This window comes from Capra hircus, chromosome 16 (genome assembly GCF_001704415.2).
Source record: "Capra hircus breed San Clemente chromosome 16, ASM170441v1, whole genome shotgun sequence".
Lineage (NCBI taxonomy): Eukaryota > Metazoa > Chordata > Mammalia > Artiodactyla > Bovidae > Capra > Capra hircus.
Window position 1 is genome coordinate 35449799 of NC_030823.1, and position 24662 is coordinate 35474460.

At 37.6% G+C, this 24662-nt stretch overlaps 1 protein-coding gene across 4 annotated transcripts in view; it reads right to left on the reverse strand.

Annotated features, from left to right (window-relative positions):
- Nucleotides 1–24662, reverse strand: part of NME7 (NME/NM23 family member 7) — a 242409-nt gene that overhangs the window by 132228 nt on the left and 85519 nt on the right. For all 4 annotated transcript variants that reach the window (XM_018060283.1, XM_005690614.3, XM_005690615.3 and 1 more), the window contains exons 8-9: nucleotides 9268–9332; nucleotides 5385–5453 (exon numbers count right to left, since the gene is read on the reverse strand). In XM_018060283.1, coding sequence (XP_017915772.1) covers nucleotides 5385–5453; nucleotides 9268–9332 — 134 coding nt within the window. The remainder of the gene's footprint in view (nucleotides 1–5384; nucleotides 5454–9267; nucleotides 9333–24662) is intronic.

Consider the following 24662-nt stretch of genomic DNA (forward strand, 5'->3'; position numbering starts at 1 on the left):
TGGAACATTTCAGACAGAACTAAAAACAAATATAAAGACCTAGAGGAAGAAGTACAGTTGGGGTATATGGAGTTCAGTAAAGAGCTATGGTATCAGGAGCTGAGTGAGACCACAGGAAAGCAGTTAAGAGATGAGGCCCAGGGGACTTCCCTGCTTGTCCAGTGGTTAAGACTGCCTTCCAAAGCAGGGAGTGTGGGTTCAATCCTGGTCGGGAGCTAAGATTCCACATGCCTTGTCGTCAAAAAACCAAAACATAAAACAGAAACAACGTTGTAACAAATTCAGTAAAGACTTTAAAAATAGTCCACATTAGAAAAGAAAAGGGATGAGGTCAGATCACCGTAGGCCATGTAAACATGTTAATGACCTTGGAAGGCTTATAATACCCAATGCCAAAGTAAAATAAAGGCAATTTATTACAGACCAGTATTTAAATATTAATCAGAACTCAATCATCATGTCTACTAAAAATGCCAGAAGTTAAAAAAGGAAGGAGAGGACTTCATAATTAATATGGTAAACAGATCCCTACTCATGAGAACCCCTAAATTATGCCCCTGAAGTTACTTCACTAATTCACAAAGGTCATATGAAATTGATTTTTATGGATAATTATGTTGAGGAGGATCTTCTGTCTCATGATATGAAGTACTGCCTACACATAAATGTCAAGAGCCTAAATCCTCAGTTGGGGCAGAAGAAGGGATGAGTATGTTATCCAAAAAGAGAAGTGCCAATTTTGTCCACCTTTCTTTTATGTGTGTGTCTCTCTCTCTTTCAGTGTTAAATACTATTAAAATGATAAACAGAGGGCTACACAAAGCACAAAGAAAATGCTGAAAAAAGAACTGCATCAAAAACATAAAGTGATCCTTAAAAATTGAACTTGAGAATTCTGTTAATAGATTAAGAGAATTAATTAAGAGAATTAACAGAATTCTCAAACCTAGGTTTTTACTTAAGTAAAAAGTATAAAACAAAAAAGTACTTGTTTCCTTCCTTAATAGCCCTTTGATTACAGTCCTTAAGTAGTTGAAATGGAGTATCTGATTTAATATCCATCCTCACCAGGACATAAGCTCCAAGAATGCAGGCAGTGTGCATTTCTGGCTCCCTGGTATCCAACACATTGTCTGGCCCACAAGCAGTAATATATGTGTGGCAAATAAATGGATCATGATAACACTATAAGATAACACTATTAATAGTAATTATTACCTTTTCATGACTGCAAATGCTGAAGCAGCAAATTTAAGTGTAAATGATCAACATGGAATCTACTATAAAGAATGTCAGCCTTAATAACAATAAAAGTAGTAATAATAAAAACAGCTGATATTTACTAAAGCAACAATCTCAGTAATATGTGAGATTGCTTTACATGATTTATTTCATTTCATAACCACAATAATTTTATAAAGTAATAATAACATTGTTTCAATTTTATATACAGGTAAACTAGGGCTTAAAAAAGGTAAGTAATTTCTATGGTCATACAACTGGTGGTTTTGGTATCTGAACCTAGCATCTGACTCAACAGTCAAAAAAGGAAAGAACCTGAGGTAAGGAAGCTGTAAGCAGCTGCAGTGAAATTTGGGAGCTAGGAAAATTCTACAATTTGAAGCAAGTGATATGAGATAACCTAGAACTAGAGTAGAATTATACACACACACACACATTTAGTACGGCAGTGTCAGTGACACTGTATTATTTCCCACTATGTATTCCAGGGGTTCTCAACTCTAGGATCTAATGCCTGCTGATCTAAGGTGGAGCTGATGTAATAATAATAGAAATAAACTGCACAATAAATGCAATGCACTTGATTCATCCCAAAACCATCCCTCCATCCCTTTCCCCAGGATCCGTGGAAAAACTGTCTTCCACGAAACTGATCCATAGAGCCAAAAAGTTTAAGGACCGCTGACATATTCTACATTTGAGAGGATCATTTCACATCCTGACATTAAGAAAACTTTAAGTTTAAAAAATAATAAAATGGATGGAACCACTAATATGACCTTATATATCTTCTTTTCTAAGTAAGAATCTGAAGACAAAGAGGTCAAAGCATTATACTAACAAAGTCAATAAGAATCAGATCACCTGTTTTTTAGTTCCTTTCGATTATGTTGCCTCTTAAGATTATTTTTACAGGGCCTACTTTATAGCATTATATAAAGCTCCTAAAATTAAGGGGCTTCGCCGGTGGCTCGAACAGTAAAGAATCTGCCTGCAACACAGGAAAGCTGGGTATGATCGCTGGGTTGGGAAGATCCCCTGAAGAGGGAATGGCAACCCACATCAGTATTGCTGCCTGAAGAATTTCATGGACAGAGGAGCCTGAGGGGCTACACTCCATGGGGTCACAGAGTCGGACACAACTGAGGGACTAACATTTTCACTTTTTCAAAATTAAGAGACATCTAGTATGCAGCATTTTACCTCTTCCACCTAAATATTAACTGTCATGAGAAATAAGACACCCAAGAGAAATAAAACAATCGCAATAGCAAGTGAGATCCAGGGTTTGCTATCTGATTCTTATGATCACAAATTACCCAAGGAAAGATATCACAAACATATGCATTTCTAGTATGTGAATACAGACCATCACACAACTTCCTCTGAATGAAACAGTCAGAGAATGAAATAGTCAGAATGAATGAGACAAGAACTTTTAAAGAATCAGACTATAAATCACTCATAAGAATATTATTTATTTCAATAAACTATTACTGGGATAAAAACACTCTTACTTCCCTTTGGGGAAAAATTTTCAAGGAAATAACTTTTCCTAGATTCAATAAAATTTTATATCATATAAATATAGTAACATCTCAAAGATACTTGGATATTGATATATTCTGGCTCATACTATATAAGCCAGTGCATTCTCCCATTAACAGGCTGTTATAAACCAACCATTTGAAATATATATTTTAAGCTGAATAAGCCATTTTAAGCTGAATAAAAATTATAACCATTACTAAAAACTACTCACAAGACTAATAATTAGTCTGGAATAAAGTAGTTTTTCCCTTCCAAAAAGTCCCTCTGTTCTTTCTCCTAAGTAGGTTCTTTCATTAATATTACAAGATTTAATTAATAATTATAGAGGATATCTTACTGAGAAGATTAAACAGAAGAAAGTATATCAACACCAATCATTCTGAGCTGTTCTGACATTAAAGTATAATATTGCTGCTGCTGCTGCTGCTAAGTCGCGTCAGTCGTGTCCGACTCTGTGTGACCCCATAGACAGAAACCCAACAGGCTCCTCTGTCCCTGAGATTCTCCAGGCAAGAACACTATTGGCATTCAAATTCCTGATTTCTCAGGAAAAATAACATGTTCACCCAGTGATACATTTATCTTAATCTCCAGAATCCTGAGTTCAAAAAATTCCAAGAGTAAATGTATACTATATAAAAGTTGCATGTATGGCATTTATAAAACACAACATATAATGTTGTACACATGAAACTGATATATAATGCTATAAACCAATGTTACCTCAACAAAAAGGAAATTTTAAAAGATAAGCTTTAAAAAAAAGACTTACCTCAGATATGGATATAAAACATTAATGTACCCAACTACTACTTGTTACCAAATTCAATTCTATCTGATGTTGTAGGAGAATATAACTCAGGATCAAAGGTACTGTGAGATAAGTATCCATGAGTCTCTCTATCTTATAAACAGTAAAACTATAACGTGCATTAACAAAGGTACTTGCTTTTGACTATGTATTTAAAAGTTAATGTAACACATAAAAGAAGGGAAATGTAAAAAAGAAAGATTTTTAAAATGGAAAACAGTTGTCACTGGTTGAATAAATGATGTTAAGAACACACTTCAAAATTTCTTCCATTCAAAAAAAGAAAAAGCGTAACTCTAAAATGAAGAAGCCGATAAGATTAAAGCTTGAAAAGCTGTAACAATAGGAAAAGCACTTTGGTTCCTCTAAAGAAGGGTAGAACACTACCAGTGTGCTAAATGCAAAATACAAGATTCCATCATCGGTCTTTACTATGTAAGGCTAAACAGGAGAAAAGCTGAGGCCAGTTCTTGGACCACTGCCTTTTTCCTTTCCTAAGGTAGGTTGAGGACTTCCCTGCTGGCTCAGTGCTAAAGAATCCACTTGCCATTGCAGAAGACACGGGTTCAATCGCTGATGCAGGAAGAGCCCACATACCACAGAACAACGAAGCCTATGCCCCACAACTACCTGCAACTATTACAGCCCCTATACCCTAGAGCCCGTGCTCCCCAACAAGAGAAGCCACCACGATGAGAAGCCTGTGTACCGCAACCAGAGAACAGCCCCGACTCTTGGCCACTTGAGAAAAAAACCATGCACCAACGAAGACCTAGCACAGCCAAATATAAATATAACTTTAAAAAAAATTAGAAATAAAATTTTTAAAAATTAGGTTAAAAGGAAAGGGTGTAGAGAGATGAGGGGAGGAGAATCTAGTCTCACTGTCAGGGTGAACTTTACTCAAAAAGAAAAAAAACAGAGCAAAATGCCCTATAAAGCAATAAGGGTGATGAGGCAGGCCACCAGCACAAATGTATCTAATTTGATAAAAGGGGAAGGAAACTAATTTTGATTAAATATCTGTCATGTGTTATTTTAAGGAACAACACTTGGTTTATTTGAATACAGTCTTGTTTTCAAGAATGAATTGCATTTCTCTCTAAACAGTTCCCCTTAAGTCTTACTATTATTCACTCTCCACTGTATTTTCAGATGATTCTATCTGCCTTTGTATCATTAAATAGACTATGCTATGAAATAACTGCTGTGCAACTACATCAAGAACTATTTGCTCTCAACTTTTTAAAGCATTTTCAACAGTCTTCTACCTTCAGAATATTATCTCCATGTGCTGTGCTTAGTCAATGAGTTGTTTCAGACTCTTTGTGACCCCACGGGCTGTGTAGCCCACTTGGGCTACAGGCTCCTCTGTTCATGGGGATTCTCCAGGCAAGAATACTAGAGTGGGTTGCCATGCCCTCCTCCAGGGGATAGCCCCAACCCAGGGATCGAACCCTGGTCTCCCGCACTGCAGGCAGATTCTTTACTGTTTGGGCCACAAGGAAAGCCTATCAAAACGTGTCAATATCTCAGCAAGGTGATTTTTGGATTTCTGTATATTTTTGTTCCATAAATGAAACAGCATCATATTTTAAAAACTGACCCACTGGCTTTCAGGGATAAAAATATTTCAGTCATTGGTATGATCAGTTGTCAACTGGCAGAACTGTGAATACAACAAGGAATACTTTCATGATTATAAATTATACTGAGATCTACAAAATCTGAGATACACAAGTTTTCAATACCAATACTTCACATTTACTTCAGTACTTACATTATACTCAGACACTACTCCTTTATAAACTTCATAAAACTCTTCAACATTAATCCGATCCATATTAAACTGTATTAAAAAAAATAAATAAGTCAACCAAAAAAATAGAATGAATCACACTTAGCATTCAATATTTATGTTCTCTCAGATATATTTTCTTTAAAATTTAAACCCTGAAGAAATTAGTCTTTGAAGAAGTGTTAAAGTTCATTCCATCAATAATAAATTATCATTTATCAAAAATAATTTATTTGTAACATTTATCGAGTACTTAATATATCAAGCATTGTTCCAGGTGTTGTTCATGTACCACCTTATTTAATTATAACAATTGCCCTACAATATAAGCAATGTTAACAGCTCCAATTTTCAAATGAGGTGAAGACTCAGTGGGGTAATATAACCTTCACTACCTGGCATTCCATCTCAAACTGTCTTATCCCACTGATTGGGCTCTCAACTACTACAATCTATCTTATTGAAGAAAAAACCTCATTCTTCATACAAAAAAGACATAGGCACAATGTGATTTTGCTTATCAACAGATCAGTGGCAAAAGAAAGCAACATTACCAAAGAACATTTCTTCAAATTTTGTAGAGGGGCCTGGAAATAATACTCTTATCTTCCCAGGTATTCAGAAAAATCCCTAGTTAGTCTGGCTCATAATAAAGCACTGACACCATTCATCTGAAAATCCTACTATTCTTCAGAAAGAATTGTCAGAGTATGCTAGTAAGGTAAAGCTACAAAGACTCATTCTTATCCAGGCTGGATTCAAACTTAGAAATAAAATTTCATTAAGTTCTCGAGTTTCAAGAACCAAAACCCTAAATTTTTAAAAACTAGACACAGGTTTTTGTTTTCCTCCCTACTTTGTCCTTTTATTGTTGCCAGGATCGAAGACCACGGAGCTTCTCCCTAACCAGACAACAGTTCAAACTATTTATTTTCATAGTTCAGTTCAGTGCAGTCACTCAGTTGTGTCCGACTCTTTATGACCCCATGGACTGCAGCACAGCAGGCTTCCCTGTCCATCACCAACTCCAAGAGCTCGCTCAAACTCATGTCCATCACATTGGTGATATCATCCAACCATCTCATCCTCTGTCATCCCCTTTTCCTCCTGCCCTCAATCTTTGCCAGCATCAGGGTCTTTTCAAATGAATCACTTCTTCGACATCAAGTGGCCAAAATATTGTAGCTTCAGCTTTAATATCAGTCCTTCCAATGAATATTCAGGACTGATTTCCTTCAGGATTGACTGGTTGGATCCCCTTGCAGTCCAAGGGACTCTCAAGAGTCTTCTGGACCACAGTTCAAAAACATTGATTCTTTGGCACTCAGCTTTCTTTATAGTCCAACTCTCATATCCATACATGACTACTGGAAAAACCATAGCTTTGACTGCTATGGACCTTTGTTGGCAAAGTAATGTCTCTGCTTTTTAATATGCTATCTAGGTTGGTCATAGCTTCTCTTCCAAGGAGCAAACATCTTTTAATTTCATGGCTTCAGTCACCATCTGCAATGATTTTGGAGCCCCCCAAAATAAAGTCTGTCACTGTTTCCATTGTTTCCCCATCTCTTTGCCATGAAGTGATGGGACTGGATGTCATGACCTTAGTTTTTGAATGTTGAGTTTTAAACTAATTTTTTCACTCTCCTCTTTCATTTTCATCATGAGGCTCTTTAGTTCTTCGCTTTCTGCCATAAGGGTGGTGTCATCTGCCTATCTTGAGGTTACTGATATTTCTCCCGGCAATTTTGATTCCAAATTGTGCTTCATCCAGCCCGGCATTTCGCATGATGTACTCTGCATAGGCAACACAGCTATTACAGGGAGGGAACTTTCTTTGATTTCAATATCTTCTTCAATATTCATACAACTTCTTATATTACTAATATTATAAAATAAAAACAGGGTGAAAAGTAAAAGTAGTAGTTGCTCAGTCTTGTCTGACTCCTTTCAACCCCATGAACTATAGTCCGCCAGGCTCCTCTGTCCATGGAATTCTCCAGGCAAGACTGCTGGAGTGGGTTGCCATTCTCTTCTCCAGGGGACCTTCCCAACCCAGGCATCAAACCCTGTCCTCCTGCACTGCAGGCCGTTTCTTCACCATCTGAGCAACCAGGGAAGCCCAAATAACAAGGTATAATTTATTAAATATTTGGTAATTTGAACTGGAAATTCTTCTAAGTATTGTGTAGTGTTAATTCATTTAATGCACAAAATAAGCCATAGCGGCAAATAATATTATCATTGCCTAGTTGAGAAAACTGAAGATAAGAATGCTTAAAATCTGGCCAAGTTTATAACCCAGAAAGTAGAAGATCCATGATTCAGAAATAGAGTTTGCTGATTTCAAAAATCACAATGATTCTGATTGCCATTAAACTACCATGCCTCCCCCTTAAATTCAATTAATCTTTTTTAAAACAAATTATTCTTTTCTTTCACTGAGCACTTACTATGGGCAATCACTATGCTAGGTTGTAAGTCTAGAGTTAGATTAATGTTTAATTCTAAAATGTTCACAGTGATTACTACTTAAGCAGGCTTAGATCCCATAATCCTGTGGCTGACTACATCACCAAGCTAATACTTCGAGAACGCTGTTGCTATCAATTTCATTACAGTCCTGGGCAAGATTCTTCAAATATTAAATTTCTCATTTGTCTCCGAGCTGTGCCTGATAACTTTGCAAACTAGCTGATACATCTAATCTTTTCTCATTTTATGAGCATTCCCACCAATCTGGGATACAAAATAGGCAGAACCCCAGTTAGTGCCCTGATCTCTGATCTGGGCTGATGCAAAGACTTCATAGAAATCAAAAGGAGTTCCTTTCCAGGGAAAGAGAAAATAAACTGGTATGAAAATTATTTCCGGAACTGGTAATTCACTACCACAATAACACAAACTTGCTGTCTTTCAAAAACTGTAAAATTCAAATTATTAATGGCAACAAACTCCAATCCTCCAATCCTTGACTGAAAAATCCCATGGACGGAGGAGCCTGGTAGGCTACAGTCCATTGGATCACAAAGAGTGGGACTCAACTAAGCGACTTCACTTTTACTTTTCACTTTCATGCATTGGAGAAGGAAATGGCAAGCCACTCCAGTGTTCTTGCCTGGAGAATCCCAGGGACAGGGGAGCCTGGTGGGCTGCCATCTATGAGGTCTCACAGAGTCAGACACGACTGAAGTGACTTAGCAGTAGCAGTATAATAATTGTACCAATTTATTTGTCAAGTGCAATGATAAGTGTACCACAAAGATACAGAAGAGCTCTAGAGAAGTTAATATTGTTTCTTCAGTGAAGGGTTTCCTGGAAATGTGTCAGCTGGGCAATTTTGAATGATTGCGGACTCTGGAGGCTTAGTGGTGTTATTGCCAAGAGAGGGGCTGAAATGTGCTAACTCTAAAGAAGATCCTGAGAGAAAGTCCAGAAACCAGCAAAGGTCCTGGTCAGGGAAAAAAGCCAAATTGATTCCCTTCTTAGTCACAAATCCAGACAACAAAATTTCATTATAAGTACTCAGCTTAAAACTATTTCTTGTTTGGAGGAATTAAATGCATTGTTTCAGTCCACATTTACTCTGCAACTAAAGTTCCAGGAATTACATAAATCTGCTTTATAAGCTTAAATTAGATGTACCATTGGACGGTTAGCTCTCAGTGAGAGATTATACCGGTAAAATCATTTCAAAAATATTTTTTACTATCAGTTATCATGTTCAACATATCTTTTTGCTTTTAATGTGTTGAGTTCACAAGTGCACAGAGAAAATTCAATGTAAAACGTATTAAAGCATGCTGTAAAAAACACACACACACACAGTTCATCAGTAAGTTAATGACTCTTGCAAACTACCTACCATCTGCATAGCTGAGATTTCAAAACCTGCATCTCGGATAGTCATCAGGATCTTTCCCAGAAGTCCTGAAAATACAGAACAAATGAGTGCAAAAATACAAAATTTCTAAGGTATTTTAGCTTTACTTTGCCTTTAGAAAAATGCAAATTTTCTATATCAAAGTATTTTGCTTAAACACTTGGGCTTCCCTGTTGGTTTAGACAGTAAAGAATCTACCTGCAATGCAGGAGACCCAGGTTTGATCCCTTGGTTGGGAAGATCCCCTGGAGAAGGGGGAATAAGCCAGTATTCTCAGCTGGAGAATTCCATGGACAGAGAAGCCTGATGGGCTGCAATCCATGGGGTCACAAAGACTTGGACAAGATCAAGCAACTAACACCTGCTTACACTATGTAAGAGTGAATCACATAAATCTGCCCAGGAAAACTAGACCTCTAATACTGTAACCCCATTTGATTCACTAATCCCATTTGATTTTGTAGTCCCAAATGTTTAGTAAAGTGCTTCAGGAATATTGACAATCATTTTTTTCAGTTTTGAAAACTATTTTTTAAATTTATTTTTAATTGGAGGATAACTGCTTTACAATGTTGTGTTGGTTTCTGCCATATAACTACATGAACCAGGCATAAGTATTCATATGAGAACCTTTCTCCCAGCCCCGCCCCTATCCTATCCCTCTAACTACAACACCTTGTTGAGCTGTGCGATGCAGAAACTTCGCACCAGCTATCTGTTTTACACCTGGTAAGGTATATGTTTTAATGCCACTCTCTTATTTCATCCCACCTTCGCCTTCCCCCACTGTGTCTACAGTCTGTTCTCCTCAAAACCAATCTTGAAGATTATGCAAAAAACTTTTAAGAACCTGAAGTCTCAGTTCAGTTCAGTTCAGTCGCTCAGTTGTGTCCGACTCTTTGTGGCCCCATGAATCGCAGCACACCAGGCCTCCCTGTCCATCACCAACTCCCAGAGTCCACTCAGACTCACGTCCATCAAGTCAGTGATGCCATCCAGCCATCTCATCCTCTGTTGTCCCCTTTTCCTCCTGCCCCCAATCCCTCCCAGCATCAGAGTCTTTCCCAATGAGTCATCTCTTCGCATGAGGTGGCCAAAGTATTGGAGTTTCAGCTTTGTGATATAAAAACTATGAAAATCAAAGAGTTAAACTAATATTATTTTAAAAATGTGGTGTTAAAGTACCAGATATGGAAGAAGTCCAAAAGAAGTCAAAGGTGGAGAAACGTCAAATTAAAACTGAAGAGAACAGAAGCTTCAGTGGGAAATGAGGGCAGGAACTAGCTCTTTAAGGTTATAGACAGATGGGATTATATAGGGACAAAGGTATAAAAAGAGACAAGGCACAAAGCTGGGGAAAATGTGAACCTGTGTACACAATAGTGCCTGTGGGTGTGCTCAGACAGTTCAGTTGTGTGCCTTCAGACTCTTTGTGATCCCATGGACTGTAGCCTGCCAGGCTCCTCTGTCCATGGGATTTCCCAGGCAAGAATACTGGAGTGGGTTGCCATTTCCTTCTCCAGGGGATCTTCTGGACCCAGGGATTGAACCTAGGTCTACAGCATTGGCAGGTGGATTCCCAGGTCACTGGTGCCACCCGGAAAGTCCATATACAATAGTAAGAGGTCAAAAAAGCTAAAAAGGAAAAGAAATTTAACCCAAATTTATAAAGGCCTGGGATGTCAACATGAAGAATTTGGTCTTTATGCCACAAATAGCAATTTTTATAATGGTGGTTTTAGACTCTGAAGGTCTAGAACTGATTTTTGAGATTCCATTAGTCTCCTATAAAAATCTAAGTTTCTCTTTTTCAAGTGAACTGAGATTCTTTTTCTCTGTCTTTCACACATTACACGCACAGACACACTCCCTATTCTGGATCATCTTGATGCTTACCTAATGATCCCAAATAACTAGTATCAGTATCAAATAAGTAGTATCAGTGCCTGAATGTGTATTTTTATTTACTGTCTTACTGCTACCAAATAGGCTATTTTAATGACAGCTGGCTGAGGCATGAAAAAACAAACAAACAAAAAAGACAAGGACAGATCTATTTCTCAAAAGATATATTTGTACCAACTGAAGGCCAAATGATACAATAGCATGCTGTAGAAAGAAAGGTTTCTCAGAAGTTTCAAGAGTACACTAGGTCCCTGCCAAATGCAGAATACTCAGTGCCATATTCATCTTGAACTTACTGATTTTCCATAAACATCTTCTGTCACATTAATGTTAACCTAAATTTTATCCATTTTATAGTTTTGTTTGCAATGAATCTGTAAATTGTTTTAGTTATATAGCTGTATGTGCAAAAGTTTACATTTATTTGTATGTGTGGACATACTTAAGTTACATTATAATTAAAATAATTTATATCAACACTGAGAATCCGGTGAGAAAAACCTTCCTTCAAAAGAAACACAGCCAAAAGAAATGAATCACTGCAAATGTGAATAGGAGAATACAGGAAGGTTATTAAGGTAATAAAAATGGGTGAGCTGGCCTGAAGAAAAGAATAAGGGACAGAAAGAATAGCAAAGGCTGTCGGCATCATCTACTCTGCTGATTAGACTTGCATGGTAGAAGTAAAGAAATAGAAAAGTAATGAATATAAGATATTCCCCCAAAAAAGTAATAAGACTAAAGTGAACATAGAGCATGAAGATGAAGGAATAAAGGATTTGAATCTAAGTGACCAGAAGAATGATAGCACTTTTAAGATGAAAACAAGCTATGAACCTGAATTAAGAATAAAGATACTGAATTAATTTGGACACAGAAACAGAATTTTAGAGTAGAACACTGATCAGCATTTGAGAAGACAATATGTTCAATGGCAGAAAAAATCATCAAGGAATGAATGAACACACTCCCTTTATTAAATTGGTAATGTGGGGCTGTATTCCAATAGACAGACATACAATGAGGCACGAGAGGTTAGAGCTGAAGTGATGAGAACAGATGAGTACTTGTTTGATAAAAATAAGGGGAAAAGCAAAAAAAAAAAAAGAGAGAGAGAGAGATGAGAGGAATGAGTTTTGAGAAAATACTTGAAGTTTGGGAACTGAAGAATGAATTCTTCAAATGAATAAAGACATGTAAAAGGACATTTGCAAGAGAATCAAGAAGAAAAATATTACAGTAGTATTATAATATCAAAAGGAGAGGAAAATTCTTGGAATATACGGATCTTTAAGAATGAAAGGAAATTAAGCACCCTGGAAATTAAGATAAATCCGCTGGCTTAAGCAAGATGGTATGATGATATTAAAGAAAGTCGTATCAACAGAGGGTTAGGAAAGAGAGGTTTTGCACGTACATGCTCAATCATATCCGCCCCTTTTTGAGACCACATGGACTGTAGCTCACCAGACTCCTCCGTCCATGGGTATTTCAGGCAACGATACTGGAGTGGGTTGCCATTCCCTTTTCTAGGGATCTTCCCAACCCAAAAATTGAACCTGTGTCTCCAGCGTCTCCTACATTGACAGGCGGATCTTTTACCACTGAGTCACCTGAGAAGCCCCAACCTATTAGTAATCCGTATCAAATAGTCAGATGACATTGGACACAGGAGTAATAACCAAAATTTCAAGACTTTTATCAATAGGAAAAATATAGATAAGTTAGAAAAGAAGAAAGTAAATTAATTGTTGGGAACTCAGCCCTTTCACAGGAAGTTATTCCATTTAATCCTTACAGCAATACGCTAAAACAGGGATTACCATCCGACTACAGAATGAGACTATATGAAGATTGGGAGACGATAGATAAAACTTGCTTAACATCACAAAACTACTGGGTCTCCATATCAGTCTTTCTGCCAGTTTTAATAGGAAAAAAGGAATGTATGGAAGCCTGATATGTGAAACTCACGAGACAGACAGTGTGACTTCCCGAGGCAAACGCCATGTTCATTCTAAGACTCATGGTATCTCTAGTGACACCAGTATCACTAGTCTAGCATGGATGTAGTAGGTAGCTGACAAATATTGCTCACTGAATAACAAAGTTAATAAAAGAAATAGCCAAAGGAAGGAAACAATCATAGCTCTCTACCAGATGTGAGTCTGAGAAACTCTAAGACTCTTCAGAGCACAGTTAGAAAACACCAGAAAATTGTAAAGGAATCATTAAAATTAGAGAACGGAAAAAAACTTTTTTTTTTTATTTTTGGTTTAACAATTCAAGAAAAAAAGTTCATAGTGACTTCATGCCACATACAAACATTAATTCTAATGAATTCAAGGTAAATGTTAAAAAATATATATATAAACACAATGCTTGGGAAAACATCTACATGATTATTCTCTTCTCATGATATAAGTAGCCTTTTGAAAAGGAGAGAAAGAGGTTGGCTGAAAGCTTCAATTCCAGCTCTGGATAGAATCACCCTCCTCCAACATGAAATCTTTCATATCTTTTTCCACATATTTATTCCTTTCCACTTTGGTCCGTTTTTTCCTCTCACTCTCACCATCAGACCACCTTCTAACTCTTTACCCAGTGTCTTTTGAAACCCTGAAATATTTTGAACAGTCTTTATATCTTCAATCTCAGCTACCCACCACAAGCTCTTCTTACTCAGAATTAATCTTCATTTTTCACTTACCTACAATCATAACAGGTTAAAGGTTTGCCTCCTTTTTTCCCTTGCTATAATTTAAGTTTTTGAGTACTAGCTAAGCTCATATGTTGAAATATTAATGCCCAATGTGATGATAGGGGCCTTCAGTGGTGGCTTAGTGGTAAAGAATCCACCTGCCAACGCAGGAGATGTGGGTTCAATCCCTGGGTTGGGAAGATCCCCTGGAGAAGGAAATGGCAACCCACTCCAGTATTCTTGCCTGGGAAATCCCTTGGACAGGGGATTTGGACAGGAATCTGGCAGGCCACAGTCCACAGGGTCACAGAATCAGACTCGACTTAGTGACTAAACAACAACAATGTGATGGTATGAGGAGGTTGGGCCTTTGGGAGGTGCTTAAGTCATGAGGTTGGAGCCCTCATAAATGAGATTAGTAAAGGTCAAGATTTTAGATGCATTAGTAAATCAAGATCCAGTTATATGATATCTACAAGATAGCAAGTTTAAATATGAAGACACAGATAGGCTGAAAGTAAATGGATAGAAGGGAGGGGGTTCAGGATGGGGAACACGTGTATGCCTGTGGAGGAGTCATGTTGATGTATGGCAAAACCAATACAATATTTTAAAGTAATTAACCTCCAATTAAAATAAATAAATTTATATTAAAAAAAATAAAGAAAAAAGATATACTGTACAAACAATAAGTATAAGAAAGCTAGAGTGGTTATATTAATTTTAAATAAAGTAGAATTTATGAAAGGAGTATTATACAGATAAATGTCCCAAGAGGCATTCAGACACAGAACTTTAGACAGAGAGCTGAAAGAAAGTGGATATTCATGACAAAAAGAGCATAGAGCAAATGTACGGAGAAGTAAAACAGCAAAGTTCTTTTGGGAAAGGGGAAATGAGACAGGAGAGAGCATAGCAGAGGTGGCAGAAGACCCTGATAGAAGGACTTTTGGATCTTATATACAGAGGTTTAAATTTCATCCTATAGGCCAAAAGTTCCCAAAGCTTTTTGGTTTCATGGACCTCTTCTTAGAAATTATTAAAAATTCTAGAACACTTTTTTTTTTTTTTAATTTTTTTATTTTTTTTTAAATTTTAAAATCTTTAATTCTTACATGCGTTCCCAAACATGAACCCCCCTCCCACCTCCCTCCCCACAACATCTCTCTGGGTCATCCCCATGCACCTGCCCCAAGCAAGCTGCACCCTACGTCAGACATGGACTGGCGATTCAATTCTTACATGACAGTATACAAGTTAGAATTCCCATTCTCCCAAATCATCCCACCCTCTCCCTCTCCCTCTGAGTCCAAAAGTCTGTTATACACATCTGTGTCTTTTTTCCTGTCTTGCATACAGGGTCGTCATTGCCATCTTCCTAAATTCCATATATATGTGTTAGTATACTGTATTGGTGTTTTTCTTTCTGGCTTACTTCACTCTGTATAATTGGCTCCAGTTTCATCCATCTCATCAGAACTGATTCAAATGAATTCTTTTTAACGGCTGAGTAATACTCCATTGTGTATATGTACCACAGCTTTCTTATCCATTCATCTGCTGATGGACATCTAGGTTGTTTCCATGTTCTGGCTATTATAAACAGTGCTGCGATGAATATTGGGGTACATGTGTCTCTTTCAATTCTGGTTTCCTCCGTGTGTATGCCCAGAAGTGGGATTGCTGGGTCATAAGGTAGTTCTATTTGCAATTTTTTAAGGAATCTCCACACTGTTCTCCATAGTGGCTGTACTAGTTTGCATTCCCACCAACAGTGTAGGAGGGTTCCCTTTTCTCCACACCCTCTCCAGCATTTATTGCTTGCAGATTTTTGGATCGCAGCCATTCTGACTGGTGTGAAGTGGTACCTCATTGTGGTTTTGATTTGCATTTCTCTAATAATGAGTGATGTTGAGCATCTTTTCATGTGTTTGTTAGCCATCCGTATGTCTTCTTTGGAGAAATGTCTATTTAGTTCTTTGGCCCATTTTTTGATTGGGTCGTTTATTTTTCTGGAATTGAGCTGCAGAAGTTGCTTGTATATTTTTGAGATTAGTTGTTTGTCAGTTGTTTCATTTGCTATTATTTTCTCCCATTCAGAAGGCTGTCTTTTCACCTTGCTTATATTTTCCTTTGTTGTACAGAAGCTTTTAATTTTAATTAGATCCCATTTGTTTATTTTTGCTTTTATTTCCAGAATTCTGGGAGGTGGATCATAGAGGATCCTGCTGTGATTTATGTCTGAACACTTTTATGTACTAGGTTATATTGATAAATATTTGCTGCATTATAAATTAAAACAGGAAATTTTAAGATATTTATTAATTTAAATATAACAAAAATTCTTTACATTTTAACATAAATATAACTTTTATGAGAAAAATGACTTTTCCAAAACAAAAAATCAGTGAGGAGAGATAGTTTAAACATTTTAAAAAATCTCTAATTTCTAATTTGATGAAAAGCAGCTGCCTTCTCACATCTGCTTCAACTTTCAATCTGCTGCTCTGTGTTGTTTGCTTAAAATATGTAGATTTGGGTGGAAAATGTAATATTTTAATAGTCTAATAACATTTTACATATTCTTCTTTCTTTGACAAGTAGTAGTTTCTTAAAAGCTCACTGCCACATATAATTTCAAACTTCTACCAATGAACGTTTTTTAACCTTGTTACACTAAAATCCACTGGCCTATCTTATACTCTGTATTAATCTTCTATCCTTGCATGATTTTGTAACATCATACACATTGTTTGAAAAATTCTATTATGCAGATCTTCCAAATGCTGACTCTACTGCACAACATCAAAAACATCCCATTTGTCAAATACCAATTTCATCAGAACAGTCTAAGTATTGGGAAGCTGTTCAAGATGGTGCATACAGTTTCCCAAACTCTTAACTCTAATTTTCACTTATAATTTTATCTTCTTTTGGATTTTTATCTTGAGCAACAATATTCCCAGTTGTCACTTCTTTTAAATGACAAGCTTATTTAAAAGAAAATGCCAAATGGCCTTATCTGAATAACCACAGATTGTCATTCTTTCAAGTAAAAATGGTAAAACAGCTGTATATGTATTTCTCCTAAAGATAAAATTACATTTCAATATGGATCAAAACTGCTTTATGCATACTTCCCATTTCTTCACACAAAATATTATAAATATTTTGACTTGAGGGGCAAAACTTAAGTTAATAATTTTTACTGTTTCATCAAGGGTATTCTTAAGTGAAAGCATTTTTTTCAATTTTTCTGCAAACACAAGATGGTTAAAAATACACTGACCACTGGTATAGTCTGCTACTACTATCCTGATCTTTGCTGAAGTGCCAGCAGTTTTACACACCATTGCTTCTGCACCATCGGTCCAAATGTCAACACATTTTAAAACGCAAATAAATGCTTAGTACTTATGAGATTTGGTCTCAAGGATACCTGAAAAGATCTTATTTATTCTAATAAAGAAAAATTTTACATGATTACATAAGAATCCTGATGTCAATATGAAAGTCATATTTAGTCCTATGCATTCACCAATAGAGAAATACAGAATCTAGTATAAATCTATAAATCACATTAAACTATGCCCTGTAGGTCATATTTACACATTGAACAGAATAATTCTATTCACAGATAAACCAATAAAATTTATAGCCCAAGCAGCCCTGACACTGTGCCAAGAACAGTCAGACATGAGTCAAGGTTACTGCTTTTTTTATATTCAGTTGGTTATGCGTGGAGACATGATAGAGAGGCATTTAAGAAAACTGTTCTGTGTTTAACAGCTTGAAATGACAAACTGTCAATAACCTTATGTCCTTTACTTTGTTCTAGACAGAAAATGTTCAGCTGACTAAACAAATGACAATAACTATGTAAATAAAGTAACAAACAAACAAAAAAAGATATAACTGCATGCCCCAGAGCAAACATGTTCAAAAGGGTCAAACAAAACAGATGGCTTATTTTATTTGGCTGGTGTTTGTACAGTTAATTTGTTTTTTAATAATTTGCTTATAACTCCATGAATGCTACCTAAATGTTTTGAATGTCAAATCACCTCTCCATCTCCACTCATCCTCAGTTCATATCCTGATATCTTTCATCTGAACTGTTCTAAAGCCTTTTTAATAAGCAGCCACCCTCTATCCAATCATCAACAATATGTCTATTACTTCATCTTTCTAAAAAGGCTTGCTTCTCCTGGGTTTAGGAGCTTCCCACCCTCTCTTAGGTAAATTAAACCATTTGACTAGAAAGGGAATTGCCATCTTCTTACATGAGCCTATAACCACAAGCTTCAGCCAGTGGTCAAGAAGTGGACGCCAGACCTAAAGAAGGTCAATCATAGCACTCAGCTGGCTGGGCCAAACTAATTCACCCAGGAATGGGCCTAGAATTGGTACAATTCAGAATACCTTCCTTGACCCAATCAGACTTCTGCCCTGGAATTTTTCAGCTTGAGTCAGGGGAAAAACAACTCTTTCCACTATGTTTCTAAGTATATGAGCCTCTCATTGCTGGCAACCCAACCTCTCTCCCAAAGTGCTATTAAAAGCTAATCTGCAAGCATGAAAGTGAGTCAAAAGCCAGAGAGAACAAAGATGCTGAGCAAATCTTCCTAAGCCAAGCTCAACCCCCTAATCTACTTCCAGCACTATCCTTAAATGAGACAAATAGGAATTTCAAGTTGGGTTTCTGTCAGTTGTACTAACAGTGTCCTCATTAAGCCCCCTTTTTATACTAGGTGATACACTGAAGCCTGAGGGAAAAAAGGCTATCAGTTCAGTTCAGTTCAGTCACTCAGTCGTGTCCGACTATTTGCGACCCCATGAATCACAGCACGCCAGGCCTCCCTGTTCATCACCATCTCCTGGAGTTCACTCAGACTCACGTCCGTCGAGTCCGTGATGCCATCCAGCCATCTCATCCTCGGCTATCCCCTTTTCCTCCTGCCCCCAATCCCTCCCAGCATCAGAGTCTTTTCCAATGAGTCAACTCTTCGCATGAGGTGGCCAAATAGTAGGGTGGATAAAAAAGAAACAGTACATTTTGAAAGCTGAGGTACTCTGATGTATGCTTTCTAATAAAAAAATTAAAGTCAGCAAATATTCTAGAAAAAAATCATAAGCATAGGCAAATCATCAAAAACTGGAATTGGAAGATCCCCTTTCTGTCTACTAGGGCTTCCCCAGGAGCTCAGACAGTAAAGAATCTGCCTGCTTGCAGGAGACCCAGGTTCTATCACTGGGTTGGGAACCTGGAGAAGGGAATGGCAACCCACTCCAGTATCCTTGCCTGGAGAATTCCATGGACAGAGAAGCCTGGTGGGCTACAGTCCATGGGGGTCACAAAGAGTAGACATGACCAAGCAACTACCACTTCTGTCTATAATGCTCATAAATGATCATGGTTGGAGAGTGTAAGAAAAGTAACTAATGATAAATATTCAGGTACACTGAAGTCCAAACAGTATTTTTAGAAATAGTAGACCTAACCATTTAAATAAAAACAGATGGGAACCAAATAAGGGAAACAAAACTGCAAGGAAACTGAATAAAACAGGCACTTTAATACCAACTGGTATCAATAAAATAAAAAGGACAGTAAAGAGTTTCATTCAATTTAAATCATATAACACAACATGATTTGCATCATTTGGAAGAAAATAAGGGCATCAGGATTATATGATCCAGGATGGATGCATAAGTGTCACATACTGTACCCCAGGGGCTTCCCAGGTGGCTCAGTGGTAAAGAAATCACCTGCCGATGCAGGAGATGCTGGTTGATCTCTGGGTTGGGAAGATCTCCTGCTGTAGGGAATGTCAGCCCAGTCCAGTATTCTTGCCTGGGAAATCCCATGGACAAGAGGAGTCTGGTGGCCTACAGCCCATGGGGTCTTAAAAAGATTCGGACACAACTGAGTGACTGAGCACACACTAGGTACCCTAGGTCACCAAGGCAAGTATAATGAAGTGCTAATATAATGTTTTAAGACTGGGGGTATGAAAGCAGCAACATGATGCCAGTCTTCAGGACTGAGACAAGCTTCTCCCAATAGTTACAGTGAAAATATGGCTTAAATTCAAAATGGAAATAAACGTGGGTTTTTTTCCCCCAGTTTTAAATAAATACATAGATTGAAATACAGTATATATCTTTGAGAATCCATTGTTTCTCCCTCCAATCTCTACCTGGTCAGGGTAAATAAATCACTGTTAACAGACCTGCCTTCATTTGGCTCTGTTATCTGCCATCACCCCTGCAAAAATGGGCACTTAGACTGAAAGTGCCCTTATGAGTTGAATTAGGATTATATTGCTCATTATAACCTAGAGTTGAAATGAGTTGTTCTATCTGTACAGATGCCAAAGAGGAGTAAACATGTGGAACAAAGAGAGGAAGGTTATCAACAATGACGACGCATGAGATATTTGGCCAGGGACTAAGTGTGTCAATTTGCTCTCCAGGCCACAGATATAAGGGCTGGTGAACACTTCAGTCTGAAGACTCTTCTCCTTCACCTATCTCAATCTAACCTCTCTACAGTCTCAGTTTCTTTCCTCATCTGTAAAAGGGGGTAATACCTACCTCACAGGGTTGTCACAATGATTAAATGTGTCTGTATATGTAAAATTCTTAGAACAGCCAGTTGGCACACAACAGCATTATTAGGTAATGTAAGCAGCAGTAGAGACTTCCCTGGTGGCTCGATCAGACATGACTGAGCATCTAGCAGCAGCAGGGTGGTAGCAGATGTATAGTCGCTAAGTTGTGTCCAACTCTTTGCGACCCCATGAACTGCAGCCCACCAGGCTCCTGTGTCCATGGGATTTCCCAGGCAAGAATAATGGAGTGGGTTGCTATTTCCTACTCCAGGGCATCTTCTCAATTCAGGGATCAAACCCATATCTTCTGCACTGGCAGGTGGATTCTTTACCACTGAGCCACCAGGAAAGCCCCAGTAGAGAGTAGTACTGGAGCCAATAATTATCTCAGTGTGTTAGGATACACATCTGGGTTTTTACAATTAGCATGCATTTTCAGCAGTACTGTTAAAATGCAAACATTCTGTTGAACTGGACATGAACAGCAGACTGGTTCCAAATTGGGAAAGGAGTGTGTCAAGGCTGTATGTTGTCACCCTGCTTATTTAACTTATATGCAGAGTATATCATGTGAAATGCTGGACTGGATGAAGCACAAGCTGGAATCAAGACTGCCAGAAGAGATATCAATAACCTCAGTTATGCAAATGACACCACCCTTATTGCAGAAAGCGAAGAAGAACTAAAGAGCCTCTTGCTGAAAGTGAAAGAGGAGAGTGAAAAAGTTGTTTTAAAACTCAACATTCAGAAAACTAAGATCATGGCATACTGTCCCATCACTTCACGGCAAATAGATGGGGAAACAATGGAAATAGTGACATTTTCTTGGACTCCAAAATCACTGCAGATGGTGACTGCAGCCATGAAATTAATAGAAAGATTAAAAGCTCCTTGGAAGAAAAGCTATGACCAACCTAGATAGCATATTAGAAAGCAGAGACATTACTTTGCCAACAAAGGTCTGTCTAATCAAAGCTATGGTTTCTCCAGTAGTCATATACGAATGTGAGAGTTGGACTATAAAGAAAGCTGAGCGCTGAAGAATCAACGCTTTTTAACTATGGTGTTGGAGAAGACTCTTGAGAGCCCCTTGGACTGCAAGGAGATCTAACCATTCAATCCTAAAGGAAATCAGTCCTGAATATTCATTGGAAGGACTCATGCTGAAGGTGAAACTCCAATACTTTGGCCATCTGATGCAAAGAACTGACTCATTGGAAAAGACCTTGATGCTGGGAGATTGCAATCAGGAGGAGAAGGGGACAACAGAGGATGATATGGTTGGATGGCATCACCGACTCAATGGACATGAGTTTGAGGAGGCTCTGGGAGTTGGTAGTGGACAGGGAAGCCCGGGGTGCTGCAGTCCATGGGGTCATAAATATTGGAAATAACTGAGCGACTGAACTAAACTGAGCCACGAGGGAAGCCCCAGCAGAGTAATACTAGAGCTAATAATCATCCCAGTGTGTTAGGATACACAGCTGGGCTAATACAGCTAGCATGAATTTAATTTTCAGAAGTACTGTTAAAATGCAAACATTTTATATGTTCCATTTGACAGGAGACTATTGTGTCACAGACACACCTCCAGGAGACTAATGCTAATGGCTGTGTCACAGTGAATGAGATTGATGCCGTGACTGTGAGAAGCAGATAACAGGGTCAGGTCTACAGCCAGCTAGAGCCACAATAGGGCCTGGCAACCCCACTGGTTCTCAGAAGGAAAGCCACTGCTGTCTAAGCCAGTCATGCCTGGCAAGCACCATGATAAAAATGAGAGGAAGTCTGAGCAAGAGAAGAGGGAAGAAGAGGGTCCTTACACTTGACAAAGCTAGGCTTCTCTCTCTGACTAGGAACTCCTAGAAATATATGAGGTGAACTGTGTAAAGAGCTTGAGTTCTGTCTTAGTAGATAAGTATGTATATTAGTGAAACAACTTCTATAGGTTCATAAAGAATATGAACAGCTTTAAGTAGAATTTGAAACAAAGTTTTGCCTAAAAAAACCTCTGCAAGGGGAAAAAACACAAGATAACACTTTATATTTACATCAAATTTTTGAAATAAAAAATCAAAATCATAAAATGGCAAATGTAGGATCAGTCAGTTTATAACTCCCCATTTAAAGATAGTCTCTATTTTATAGATGGTACCATATTATGTATTTTATCTATTTTACAGATAACCAATAAGGACCTACTACATTGCACAGCAACTCTACTCAGCACTCTGTAATGGCCTATATGGGAAAAGAATATAAAAATGAGTGGATATATACATAACTGATTCACTTCGCTGTACATGTGAAACTAACAGAATACTGTAAATCAACTACACTCTAATTAAAACTTTAAAAAGCAGTAGCCAGTCTGTTGTACAAGACGATTCATCACAATTTAGATGCTATGCTCCACAATACTTACACTAAATAGGGGTGGTGAGAAATAAAAATGGTAGCTAAAGAAGTGTCAAAAAAGAAATCTTGCATTTTATTTGAGTTGAGACCTGTGCAACATCAGGGTGAGACCTGTGAAACAAAAGTTTTAATCTTGATACAGCCAAGAATGCATGAACTAACAAAACTGATTTATAAACAGATGTCATGTTTAATGCTAATAATCAATTTAAATAAAAATGAAGGAATTTTATTTCTTTTAAATTTTAAATCTTTTACTTCACTAGAAAATAGGCCTGTTTTGTCCTTAAAATGTGATTAGTGTAAAGCAGATTACACTAATCATTAAGAGTTTGAGTTTAATTTTCAATGCCAAAATACAAAAGAAATAACAAATATTACTGAATTCAACAGAAAGAATTTAGTACTAATCATGGCAAACATACATAACAAATCAACTTAGGCATAAAAGCCAGGTGCAAAAGCTTTCTGTTTCTTAGGCAGCAATATGTCACTAGGCAAGACCACTTGACTGATAATCTTCCAGTAATTCTTAATCAGATGAAAAGATAAATCCATAGATCAGCCTGGCTTCAAATGTCTGTTATGATATTTTGCTGGCTAGTGAGCAAAAATATTGTAGCATCACATGACATCAATTGCAGATGAGAGTTTGAATTCAGCAGAATTATTAAACTGAGAGCTAGAAAATTAAGTCTTAGAGGATCTCAAAAATATTAGCTGATCATAAAGTTCATTCCAGTAGCAAGAAGGCTTATAAAATACAGACCTAATTCATCTAAAAGCATTTCTGATTCTCTACTTATACCACATCCAAAACTAAAATACACACTTCCTTACCAGTGTCCTAACAACCGTAATCTGCAATTCCTTACAAGGCAATAAAAAGAGTAACCGATATAACTTTACAGATGCACCCACAATATGGTAACTCAGTATATTAAAATTCATCACAATGTAATTGAGTAGAAAATAGTAAAGGCGGGTTCTACACCAACATTAGAGCAACAGAGAAGACCCATGGGATCTAAAAATCTCCAGGGAAAGGCCATCAAGAACCCCTCCTTACTGGGAAAAAAGTATGGACTCAGCATAGCAAAAGGAAGCCAAGAACAATCAGCATCAGCATGGCTGAAATAAGATTACAATTTTAAAACATGGACAGTCCAAGAAAAACAAAGCAGGGTACCAAGCTGACAGGGCAAAAACTGAAAATTTTGTAGTATTAGGCAAACAGATTATCAGAAGTACAAAGTTAACACCAGGTTACCACGGAAAACAAGTCAATCACATAATCACAAAGCAATGCTATATTTTTAAAGCACAGGATACTACTGCTGGCTTCCAGGTAGTGGGAGATTTTTTCTAATCTTGAAAGAAACCAGTCCCTCTTCTGAAGGGTTGGAGAAAGCACAAGTCCCACTGGAAGTAGACATCACGTTTCTAGGAGGTTTTCATGAATATGATTGTACATGTGCTATACATGCTATAGGGGCTTCCCTGGTGGTGGTGCTGTTCAGCTGCTAAGTCATGTCTGACTCTTTGCAACCCCATGGACTGCAGCATGCCAGACTTCCCTGTCTTTCACTATCTTCCAGAGTTTGCTCAAACTCATGTCCATTGAGTGGATGATGTCATCCAACCACTTCATTCTCTGTCACCTACTTCTCCTCATGCCCTGAATCTTTTCCAGCATCAGTGTCTTTTCCAATGAGTCAGCTCTTCATGTCAGGTAGCCA